The 12,354-nt window shown below is 39.5% G+C and overlaps 1 protein-coding gene across 11 annotated transcripts in view; it reads left to right on the top strand.

Annotated features, from left to right (window-relative positions):
* LOC133869477 (protein MOR1) overlaps window positions 1-12,354 on the top strand; it is a 42,285-nt gene that overhangs the window by 18,519 nt on the left and 11,412 nt on the right. For all 11 annotated transcript variants that reach the window (XM_062306502.1, XM_062306501.1, XM_062306500.1 and 8 more), the window contains 19 exons: window positions 13-118; window positions 193-272; window positions 354-503; window positions 635-710; window positions 2,285-2,409; window positions 2,484-2,594; window positions 2,672-2,821; window positions 2,959-3,033; window positions 3,126-3,207; window positions 3,284-3,399; window positions 3,478-3,579; window positions 3,671-3,745; window positions 3,839-3,934; window positions 4,022-4,123; window positions 4,249-4,350; window positions 4,553-4,735; window positions 4,850-4,961; window positions 5,309-5,385; window positions 5,452-5,531. In XM_062306502.1, coding sequence (XP_062162486.1) covers window positions 13-118; window positions 193-272; window positions 354-503; window positions 635-710; window positions 2,285-2,409; window positions 2,484-2,594; window positions 2,672-2,821; window positions 2,959-3,033; window positions 3,126-3,207; window positions 3,284-3,399; window positions 3,478-3,579; window positions 3,671-3,745; window positions 3,839-3,934; window positions 4,022-4,123; window positions 4,249-4,350; window positions 4,553-4,735; window positions 4,850-4,961; window positions 5,309-5,385; window positions 5,452-5,531 — 2,000 coding nt within the window. The remainder of the gene's footprint in view (window positions 1-12; window positions 119-192; window positions 273-353; window positions 504-634; window positions 711-2,284; window positions 2,410-2,483; window positions 2,595-2,671; window positions 2,822-2,958; window positions 3,034-3,125; window positions 3,208-3,283; window positions 3,400-3,477; window positions 3,580-3,670; window positions 3,746-3,838; window positions 3,935-4,021; window positions 4,124-4,248; window positions 4,351-4,552; window positions 4,736-4,849; window positions 4,962-5,308; window positions 5,386-5,451; window positions 5,532-12,354) is intronic.

Raw genomic sequence — 12,354 nt, 5'->3', positions numbered from 1 at the left:
GTAATTTTGCAGGATCTAATTGATTTCTGCAAAGAAACTGGACTGCAGTCTAGTGCGGCTGCCACTAGAAATGCTACAATTAAGCTCTTGGGTGTTGTGCATAAATTTGTTGGTCCAGGTGGCTAATCATTTTTTGTAACTGTCCATTTGCCTCAATTTTATTTTTAGGTCCTGAATAATTCTCCTTCGCAGATATTAAAGGATTTCTGGCAGATGTAAAACCTGCGCTGCTTAGTGCACTTGATACTGAGTATGAAAAGAATCCTTTTGAGGTATAAGAAATTTGTTTTATGGTTCCATATCTCTGTTTCTTGTTTATGGATTACTGAGTATCCTTGTATATCATTGTTCAGGGTGCTTCTGCAGTTCCAAAGAAGACTGTTAGGGCATCAGAATCCAATTTGTCTGTGACAGTTGGTGGGCTAGATAGCCTTCCACGTGAAGATATCAGCGGAAAGATCACCCCTACTCTGCTAAAGAGCTTGGAAAGTCCTGATTGGAAGGTTTGAGTATTTGTATATATTAACACTAGTTTGGTTTATGTTATTCTTATGCTGTGAATGTTTAGTAAATGATTTAAGAAGACAGTAATTGATTAGAACCATTTGGATTCTGGAATTTTTCTTTGTTTCAGGTTCGTTTAGAGTCAATTGAAGCTGTCACTAAGATTTTGGAAGAGGCTAATAAGCGAATTCAACCAACTGGAACAGGTGTAATACCATTGTGCATTCTGTCCAAGTGATTTTTGTTAGAATATATATTTCATATTACGTTAGTTATATTCGATATTACTTTGGTTTTGTCCCCACTGGCTATTAGCTTTTCTGATTTCTTTGTTCGTTTTTTTATTCCTAGTTAGGTGTTTCCTTTTGTATACTTTCAGTGTACTAAGGGGCACCTTACGCTTTCAATAAATCTAAATTTACTTATAAAAAAAAAAATTTCTTATAAGAATATTTCCCATTTAGGTTTGATTGTAATCAAATCTGGAAATTTGATTACCACTTTATATTCTCCATTATTCTATTTCCTTGTAGGGTTTATTCCCTTCCGTAATTAATTTAGGTCTACTTTAGGTTTACTTGTTCATCACTCCTAGTCTCTCTATAAATTGAGAGCATTGTAATGCAGTTTAACATAATACAATTCAGTTAAGATGTAGCCTATACGTCTCTTTTCGCTTCCCCGCTCTCTCTCTCATTATTTTTATTTTATATTTATATGTAAATTTCTACATGGTATCAAAGCTTTCCTGCATGGTTTTCTACATGGTATTAGAGCCACTATTTTCCTGGTGCCTATTTTAGGCCTCTGTTATCCGATATGCAGTTTTTTTTTCCCCATTTGAGCGTTTCTTTGGTGTTTTCTTCACTGCGACAACAGTACACCATACGCTTTGTTGAGGTTTTCGCACATGATGGAAATTTGGAGTTCATTTGACCTGGCCATCCGGCTCATTCAGTGGTTTTCAGACCAATTTTGTTGTGATCCACGACCTAGTTCATCGACAAATTCTGGCACAATGTGGCTTGGCCCTTCACCGGGCTTTTAGCGGCTAGTTTTTGTTCTCCGACATTTCTCCCGCCGTCATTATGAATTGTGGCTTGGCTCTTCACCGGATTTTTTAGCGGCTTGTCTTTATTCTCTGGCATTTCCCTGGTCGCCACTGTTAGCCTTTCTTGCGCGGCACCACCTTGATCCAACCACCGACTTCGGCCGCCTTAAATTCATTCTCTATCAAACTCAAGTTTCCAGAAGCTTCAACCTTGAGTTTGAGGAAGGGTGTTAGAATATATATTTCATATTACGTTAGTTAGATTACATACTATGTTGGTTTATTTTCTTCCCTTCCTTAATTAGTTTATGTCTACTTTAGGTTTACTCGTTCATCACTCCTAGTCTCTCTATAAATTGAGAGCATTGTAATACAGTTTAACATAATACAATCCAGTGAAGATGTAGCCTATACGTCTCTTTTCGCTTCCTCTCTCTCTCTCTCTCTCTCTCTCTCTCTCTCTCTCTCTCTCTCTCTCTCATGTTATTTTATTTTATATATAAATTTTGACATGGTATCAAAGCTTTCCGACATGGTTTTCTACAATTTTAAAATAAATGAGACCACTGTTCTCTCTATTATTCCTTTACTCTCCCTGCTCTCGCTGTTGCTTTAGATGCTGTTTATGCTGCTGGTCGTGCTTCTACATTAAGCTTCCTTTCGTGCTTACCTTTTTGCTTGCAAATATAGTCAATTTGTTAAACAGTCTGTCTGCTCTTTGACTGCCAGTTGAGTTGTTTGGGGCTCTTAGGGGGCGTCTATCTGACAGCAACAAAAATTTAGTCATGGCTACCTTAACAACTATTGGCAGTGTTGCCACTGCAATGGGACCGGCTGTTGAGAAATCAAGCAAGGTTTGTAAATCTTATTTACATTTATCGTTTTCTTCTAGAAACTTGAGAGTTATTCTGAATTGTTTTTATATCAGGGCATTCTGTCAGATGTTTTGAAATGTCTTGGTGATAATAAGAAGCATATGAGAGAATGCACTTTGAATGCTTTAGATTCTTGGCTTGGTGCGGTGCATCTTGATAAAATGGTAATTATTTTTTTATCTGATGTTTTGAAGGTTTTGTTGTTTTAGTGTCAGGTTTTGTGACAATAATTTTGTTGTAGGTTCCTTGCATTACACTAGCATTGACAGACACTAAGCTTGGAGCAGAAGGACGTAAGGATCTTTTTGACTGGTTGTCAAAGCAACTCGCTGGAGTAAGTGATTTTTCTGATGCAGTATATCTTCTGAAACCAGCTTGTTCTGCCATGACGGTAAGAATTTATGAAGGAATGAGTAATTTTCATTCATTTCTTCACCAAAATTTTCCTGATTATAACTTTTGCATATATATATTGTTCTTTTGTTTTGTTCCCCCATTTAAATTGCATGTGGGTGGAATCTTTCTTAGGATAAATCGTCAGATGTTCGAAAAGCGGCAGAGACATGCATTAATGAAATTTTGAGAGTTAGTGGACAAGAAACAGTATGTCTGCTAGATAAAATTCTGGTGCTTGTTATAATTCATTTGAGCTATGGTTGGTACTGAACATTTTCTTGATATTATCATTTGTTCAGATTGAAAAGATTCTTAAAGACATGCATGGACCGGCTTTAGCTCTCGTTGTTGAACGACTGAAACCTTATGGGGCTTTTCAAGGTGGCTTTGTGGGTAGCTTAGCTAACTTTCTTTTTGGTTAGTTGTGTTGTATGCTAACACAACCTTTTTCTCTTAGAATCATTTGAATCGGCAAAAGTAATGTCAGTAGGGCCAACGTCAAAAAGCAGCTCAAGGGTTGGAAAATCTACGTCAAATGGTGTAATGAAGCATGGAAATAGAACTATGCCTTCGGTATGTTATACTGTCTTCAGTAACATATTCTTTTTGAAATTTAATGATGGTATTGATTGTGTCTCATGGTCTTGAAAGAGAGCCATTGTAACAAAGGGCTCAAAGACAGAGTCAGTAACGTCTGTTCAGGATATAGCTGTACAGTCACATGCATTATTTTATGTCAAGGACTCGAACAAGGTACATTGGCTGAAATTTGAAAAGTTGAAACTTCTATAGAAGAATCTAAGAGACATAAATTATATGTCAATTTGGAATGGCTTATATGCAGGAGGATCGGGAGAGAATGGTAGTTCGTAGGTTCAAGTTTGAAGAGCCACGGTTAGAACAGATTCAAGATCTTGAGGTTTGTATTTGTATGGTGTGCATAGAATGATATTTAGGTTTCCCATGTTACCACCAAGTTGTCGAAGATCTTTGAGACATGCCTTTGATGTAGAATGATATGATGAGGTACCTCAGAGAGGATTTGCATAGGCGGCTTCTAAGTACAGATTTTAAGAAGCAAGTGGAGGGGCTTGAGATGCTGCAGAAGGTGTTTGCTTTCTCATGTCCTTGAGTACTTGAATTTAATTTGAGTATATGAAGCTTGTTTTATATGAATCTTCTATAAACATTTCAGGCACTTCCATCCCTAGCAAAGGAAATTATTGAAGTTCTGGATGTACTTCTGAGGTGGTTTGTGTTGCAGTTCTGTAAATCGAACACAACATGTCTGTTGAAGGTGGTGTATTTTTCTTTCTCTTTATTAGCGCTTTCTTACTGTACGTTGTTTGTTCCTTTGGGTTTATAAATTCGTTCCATCTATCTATTATACAAAATATAACTACATTATGATGAAACAAACAGGTGCTAGAATTTCTTCCTGAACTTTTTGACACCTTGAAGGATGAGGCTTACTCTTTGACTGAGTCTGAAGCAGCCATCTTTCTTCCATGCTTAATAGAGAAGGTTCCTTATATATTCTTTGATTGGATGCATATATTAATAACATTATTTTTATTTTTTGCTCAAAACTTTATTTGACATTATTGTTTTCGGGTTGTTTCTATAATACCTGTTTTAGGGCCTTTTCAATGTGGTATGTTTTATGATATCTGTGCAAGTTAAAATGGTTATGGAGGAAAATGCTGACAATTATGTTGTGCTGCAGTCGGGGCATAACATTGAGAAAGTACGAGAAAAAATGCGGGAGCTGACCAAACAAATTGTAACCATATGTTCAGCATCAAAAAGTTTCCCTTATATTTTGGAGGGTTTGCGATCAAAGAACAACCGTACTCGGATAGAGTGTGTTGATCTCGTTGGATTCATCATTGATCACCATGGAGCTGAGGTGAAGTTAGAGGTTTTTGGCTTGTTTCTTACATCAATTGTTGATACACTACTACTACTACTACTATGATTTTCTGGTTTTCTGACATACTTTTGTCTATTCTCGTTTGAACAGATTAGTGGACAATTGAAGTCGTTGCAAATTGTTGCAAGCTTGACAGCAGAACGAGATGGTGAAATTAGGAAAGCAGCATTAAATACGCTAGCTTTGGGTTATAAGATTCTTGGTATGTCATGGTGTCTGAATACCACAATGCCCGTTATGATTTGTCATGAGGTTTTTGTAATGTATATAGCTCCTGTTTTGATGATTTCTGCCTGTATTCTTTTTATCATAGTAATAATTTTGTCTGCAAGGTTTTGGTCTTATTTCTTGGTTTGTTAACGTATGATGATAAACGTATGAGAATTTCTTTCTTCGGCTTGAATAGAGATTCATATTATAAGAATAGTGTATGATTTCCTATTACTTGTCTTACTTTGAAGTTGAGGCCACTGGTCTTTGATCTGTGTCCCTTTCTATTCCCTACTGCTTGGCTGGTTCTGAGCACTTTTATGCACCAAATTTTTGTAGGTGAGGACATATGGAGATATGTTGGGAAGCTAACAGATGCTCAGAAAAGCATGTTAGATGATAGATTTAAGTGGAAGGTAGGTACATATTTATGTTCTGTTCTGTTTCTGTTTCTATCTATTTACCAGGATGCATTTTATCAGGTACGCGAGATGGAAAAGAAGAAGGAAGGTAGGCCTGGTGAAGCTAGAGCTGCTTTAAGGCGTTCTGTCAGAGAAAATAGGTCTGTTCTGCTCTTAATGCTTGTGATTTGCATGTGTCTGTACCATTTGCAGCATAATTTTTTTCTTTGCTTTTTCTTGCTTCCAATCTTTCGTGTTTTGTGTCATGATAGTCAATTTGTGAATGTGAACTATGATTTATTTGGCTTTCAACATTTGTTGTTGGTTATATCTTACTAATACTACTGTTTTTATTATATTATCTAATTATAAAAGGATGAGGGACATAACTTATTAATGCATTCCACAGTACACTAAGGACTGTTGAAGCTGATTTAGAGCAAATAAAGAAAGAGAAAGTTAGGGGAAATAGATGGAAAGACACAAACCCAAAGTAGGGCTGTAAAGAATAATTCTTTGCAATAGTTTTGTTTAATCAGAAAAGTCTATCTTACCATGCTTCATAACTGATTTATATAACTCAACGTCTCATAATAATGTTTTTCACCTTGAAACCCTACCCCTCTTTCTATCTAGTGCTGCATAGAGGAAAAAAGCTTGAGGAGACCTTCCCTCCTCCGACTCTCTTCACCTTCTTCCTCCCTCTCTTGATTCTGCCTTGGGTTCCTTTTGGCTAGATCTTTTTCTAGCCCAATCCACCTCTTATGAGGCTTTATCCATCGCCTTGGGCTATTTATCCATTATCCTCCCAAAAACGCAACCTCAAGCCCTTCACCGCTGCCGTTTCGCCTCCTTGGAGCCGCCACAATACCTCCTCTGTCAAGATCGGACTTGGGTCTCAATTTTGACTTTTTTTGAAGCTCGATTTATGATTCTTGGTTAACCCCGTCACAATCTCCGCCGGCCTCCTCGCATCCCGTAGCCGCGTCACTCACATCATCGTGGCTTTCACACACCTCGTGGTTTTCACGTACCTGCGCATGTATCTCACACGTGGGTGCGTGGATCCCATGCGCCACCACTTCTCCTCCACCTCAGCATCTAGTGCTGCTTATTTTTGGGCTTGGATTTTTATTTATGTTCCTTTTTCTGTATTTCTGCAGCCTTTGTTGTGTTTTTGTTCTTTTTCTGTATTTGCTTTGTATTTATGTTTTTTTTTTTTTTTCCTTTTGTGCTGTTAGTGGGTTTGAATCTCCCTGGCCTTTTACGGTCTCACTTGTTGGAGGAGATTCTTTGCTTTTGGAGTTTGTTCTCCTTGATGACAGATCCTGTTCTGTGTTCTGCAGCACCTCCCCCCTCAACCTCCTCTCGATGGTTGTTGTCCTCATCTAGCAAGGGTATGGGTAGGGTTAAAGGATATTGCGAGGGTCATACCTCTATCCGTGTCCCTTTTTGGGGTTCGAGTGGGGTTGCAGGGTCTCGTAACAGTCATGTCTCTACTTTTTTTTGATAAGTAAGATAATTTCATTAAAAAAAAAAGCGTAAGGCGCCCCTAAGTACACATGAAGTATACATAGAAGCAAACTCAGCTAACCCACAAAAAAACCCAAGAAAACCCACAAGAAACCCACAGGAAACCCACAAGAAAACCCCTAACAAGCATATAAGGAACACCGAACCCAACCCCAATACCCCAACAGGACCCCCAAAACCCAAAGGAAAAACCAAGCAAAAACCGAACCCGATGGATGACCCACAGACCCACCCAAGCAATAAAGGCACACAGCTCTACAACATAAAGTCCTTTCCTATCCTACGCCTAGCGGAAGATTTATCGTCGCCATAGTTGATAGAGCTATGCAGATTTAGAAGCTCCCTCTTTCCTTTAGACTTTTGGCGCGATATCATCTTGTCACGCTGAAATTCTTCTTCCATGGCATCCCGAATAGCCAACGCCTCGTCCCCAAAAGCATCCTCTAGCGCCCAATCCAAAGGCGACACATCCCAAAGATCAACGTCCTCCTCCCAAACCACAATCTCCCCGTTATGATCAAAACCGATCGGCCAATTCCGAGATTGGGAGAAGCTATTACCCTCAACGGATGAAGAAGTGGAGCAACCTCTAGGAGGGGAGGAAGGCCTGACCATCCCTACATCGATAACCTTCCGAGGCGAATCCATAATGGCTGGCTTATATGGGCGGGGGTTAAGAAACCCTTTTTTGAGAATGCCCGTCTTCACTGGAAGCTCTGCAACTTTCTTCGTTGGAGTCTCTACAGCCGAAACCTTCTTAACAGCTAAGTCGGCAACCATCTTCGATGCTTTCAAGGAGTCTGAAAGAAGCACCTCGTTCCACTTCAACGAAACCCCTTCCCTGAGAACCCTCGCCTTCTTGATATAACTATGAAATGGCTTCGAGACTACGGGGAACGAAGAGCTTAATTTCTCCCCCAACTTAGTCGCTCCAATGGAAGGAGGGGACGTGAGTTGAGAGGCCGCCACAGAAGCATCGACCGGATTGCAAAGCAGAGGAGGGGACACCAGAGCCGACAGAGAATCAACCTGGACCACCGGAGGAAGAGACACCTGAACCGGCGAGGGGGGAAACCCGAAAGGCTTAGAGCCAGTAGCCCGGCTAGGTACTACCTTCAAGCAGTTAGACTCTTCCCCTGAAAATGAAAATCGAGCTGGAACAACCCCTGGAACAGCCGGCGACGGCGCCGGCGCCGGAAGAACAGGAAGCACCCCTGGGGCTTCAAAACCTTCCCCCGGCAAAGGAACCTCCATACCCCCATGAGGAGAACGAACCAGAGAGAGCCCAGAAGACGACGTCCGAACCGGAGAAGCCTCTGGAACCGCCGGCGACGAAGGCTCCGGCCGAAGAAGAGCAAGAGACGGCGCCGGAAAAGGAGACGCCCCTAGAGCTGCTATACCCTCCTCTGACGAAGGAGCCACCAAACCTCCAGGAGAAGGCCAACTGAGAGACAACCCAGAAACAGACTCTGGCTTCAACTCCGGCGAGATTGTAGACGATCGAGAATTAGGATTCTCATGTCCCTACTTGTGCCCTCTGTTTTGATAAAGCGGCCAATTTCTTGACTTTTTCCCAATATATAGAGGTCCGGGTCTTTTATGGTTCTTTGGGATCATTATTGGACACATTGCTTATTTTCTGTTTATAGTTTTGTCACTGCTTATTCTGTTTGGGTCTGTTGTTGGGGAGCCTACTCCTATTGGCCTTTTGTTTCGTTGTAACCCGTCCTTTTAGTAATGGAATGTACTTACAAAAAATGGAAAAATCTCATAATAATTATCTCTTAGTTCCATTACTTTTTAGAGACAACTAGTGTAATAAATACTTACATATATAATATATATATTACTTATAAAAAAAATACTTATATTTTCTTTGATAAGTAATAATCCAATCTAATTGGAAGCGTAACACACCCTTAACTACACATAAAATATACAAAAAGAACCACCTAACTAGAAGGAGCAAAACAAACAAGGAAGTCACTATAACTAATCGACAGAGGAGACACATACGCCTCCGTTCGTAGATACAATGTTTCGTACAACAAGGAATTTCTCCTAGCATCCTTTCGCTGTTCTCAGTTTCTATCATTCATTTTCCTCCACAAACACCAAAAGAGGCATGTAAGCACCATTTTCCACATTGCAACACACTTTGGCTTGCCAGAGGGCCACCAATAGTCATACATATTAACAACACATTTAGACATAACCCAGGATATCCTGAAACAATTGAAAAAAGCACTCCATATAACAGAATCCACATCACAATGAAGAACAAGGTGGTCCACAAACTCTCAATTCCTCCTGCACATGCAAAATCTGTGCATCACGATGACATGCCGTTTCCTAAGGTGATCCAAGGTGAGGATATTGCTTAGACCGCCCTCAAAGGAGCCTGAGTCTGCCATACACTCTTCTAGGGGAAGCAGCTACCTTTAGGAGAAGTCGGAGAGCTATAGAACGATTCTTGACTCATATAAGGATTCTTGACTTGTGATGACCCAAAAAGTTAGTAGGGTGAGACTGGCTTTATAAGTGATTTCAAGAGGCTCTAATTGTAACTTGACTAGTCATTTTGCAATAATAACGTAGATATGGTTAACACTTTTCTTGGATTGTTACAAATAGTATAAGAAGAACCTAGTAACAACACGTGACACTAAAGCACGACATGAAGTGGGTCTTGACAAAAGGATGTCATAGATTTGTGTGGGGAGATTGTGACACTTTAGAATGTTAGTCTCATATTGGGATGATGAATTGCCCACATGGAGTTGATGGATTATAAATGAGCTCATGGGTGCAAAGTCTCACATTGGTCATTTACTATGTGAGACTAGACTTTATAAATGATTTTTGAGAAATCCAAATGCAACTTGATGAGTCCTTTTGGAGTGATAGTATAGATGTAGCTAACACTTTTCCTAGGTTGTTCCAAATGATATTAGAGCAACCTAATAATACCAAGTGTCATTTAGCCATTGCATGACATGAGCCCTGACATGTCAAGGATATGAATGGGGGAGATTGTGACACCCAAGAAAGTTAATCCTGAATTGGGTTCTTATTTAGTGGGTCTGAACTTTGTCAGTGTCATTTCAGGAGGTTCCAATCGTAACTTGACTAGTCATTTTGGGGTGATAGTGCATATGTGGCTGTGCTTTCCCTGATCGTTACATGACTGTTTAAATTCAGCACAAACTACAAAATAAAATACTTAATTGCATAGCTGCCCCAAAACTAGATTAATTAACAATCTGCCAGAGCTTTAAGAAATATTAAAGACACCCATAAACATGAAATCAAAGCTTTTTGGCTGCATCAGTCTTCCTCCATTGGATTTTGAGTTGTCATCATCCTTGTTTTCTCTAAAGGGTCACCTTTGTATGGAATTAGATCTTGACATTGAACACGTCTGAGGTAATGACTCAGAAGTTTCAGCTGGTAAGCATTATCATTGATCCTTTTAATAATTTTGCCAGGACCAACTTTCCGATCTCTTAGCTTGCTGTAAACACCAAAACGTTCGCCAAACTTTCCGATTTCTTATAAAAAATGAACTACCCAAACATTGGCCACATTAGTTGCATTCATATTTTTACAAGGGATAAAATGGGCTATTTTTTAAATTCTGTTCACCTGAACCTGAATTGAATCAACTCTGCTTTGAGTCTGAGGAAGACCAAGAACAAATCCATACTCATGTCTACCCATGTTGAAGTATGAGTGGGAAGTGGAGTGTATAATCTAGCATTTTGTAGATCCTCCTTTTGATCTTTGACACACATGGCAACGCTCAACAAATCTTGTAACATCTCATTTCAGTTTAGGGTCCAATAGGATGAGCTCATCAATGCTATAGTTTTATCCCGACCAAAATTCCCTTCTTCGTGTGGTTCTTTGACAATCTTCTGACACAATGAACACTCCGGGATGCAGGGCTAGTTTTTGTTGAAAAGGAAAAAACCATTTTGAAGAGTATAACCAGCTTGCTGTCCAGCCATGGTTTGTTTAATAATAGGACCAAAATAAGTGTCTTCCTGGTAAAGTTCTTTAAACGTGTCAAATTCCTTGACTTCCACGTGTATGTGGATAAAAGAGGCTCTGCGACACAGCACATCAGCAACTTTGTTTGAATTCCAGCCTTATGTTTTAATGTGTAATTTAATTGCTCAAGATAGCACCCATCTGTAATGGGAGCTACTAAACTGCTGAAATTGTGTATGAACAGCCTATAAAATGATGCCAACCCATGGAAGCTCCTTCATGTATGTTTTTAGGTGTGGGCAAATAAAGGATGGCTTTCACCTTGGACTGGTTCATTTTATTTCCTTCAGCAGAAACCAAAACCCAGAAATATTTGCTCAGTCATGAATACACACTTCATGTTAGCATATTGCTTTCTCTTTGCAAAGTTTCAAGAACTTCACGTAGGTGCTGTTTGTGTGCATCATAATATGGGCTGTAGATCAAACAACGAAATAATACCAGAAACCTTCCAATAAAAGACTTCAAAATCTGGTTCATGACTCATGAATGTGCTAGGAGCATTACACAATTTGAATGGCATTACTATCCATTCGTACAGCTCATGACCTTGCCGTATACGGATTTGGTGGTATCCACTCGGTAGATATATTTTAGAAAATACCTTTGCAATCCCCAATCAGTCTAACATGTCATCAAGACGAGGTATAGGATGGCAATAACGGACTGTGATTTGTTTTATTGCACGGTTGTCCATGCACATTCGCCATGTTCCGTCTTTATAAGGTGTTAATAAGGCCGGTACATCACATTTGCTTAAACTTTCCCAAATTAATTCCTTCATTGCTTTCGATATTTGGCGCTGAAGTTCTTCATGCTCTTCTGTGCTCATCCTATAAGCTGGTTTGTTTGGAAGGCTTAATCTCGGAATGAGATCTATTTGCTGTTGAATATCCCTCAATGAAGGCAAACCTGGAGGAAGGTTTTGGCATCATATCTGCCAATTCCTTGATCAATGGCTTTATTTTGTCTGGAAGGAATGGATTCTGAATAGTTCCTTTAGTTACTAGAGCATATAAACTCCAATTTCTTCAGCTTCCTTCAAGCAACTAGTAGCCCAGAGAAAATCGCTTCCGTTTCCCTGTTTCAACTTAGGGAAATTGTCCTCCTTTTTCGGTGCTAGTGTTATCTTCATACTATCCTTCCAAAAAGTACAACTATTCTTTCTGCCATCATGAATTGCACCAAAATCATACTGCCATGGTCTTCCTAAGACGATGCCACAAGCATCCATTCCAACTACATTGCAAATCAAAATATATTTTTCCAATTGAAAATGAAACCAGACCGCGAGTATCAACAGTTACCTCATTTCCTTTCTTGAAACAAGAAAAGCTTACAAGGCTTTGGGTGTTTCTCTTGTTTCAGCTGCAGTTTCTGAACAGTTCAGTAGAAAAA

The sequence above is a fragment of the Alnus glutinosa genome, chromosome 5 (assembly GCF_958979055.1).
Source record: "Alnus glutinosa chromosome 5, dhAlnGlut1.1, whole genome shotgun sequence".
Lineage (NCBI taxonomy): Eukaryota > Viridiplantae > Streptophyta > Magnoliopsida > Fagales > Betulaceae > Alnus > Alnus glutinosa.
This window is presented reverse-complemented; position numbering and strand designations above follow the sequence as displayed.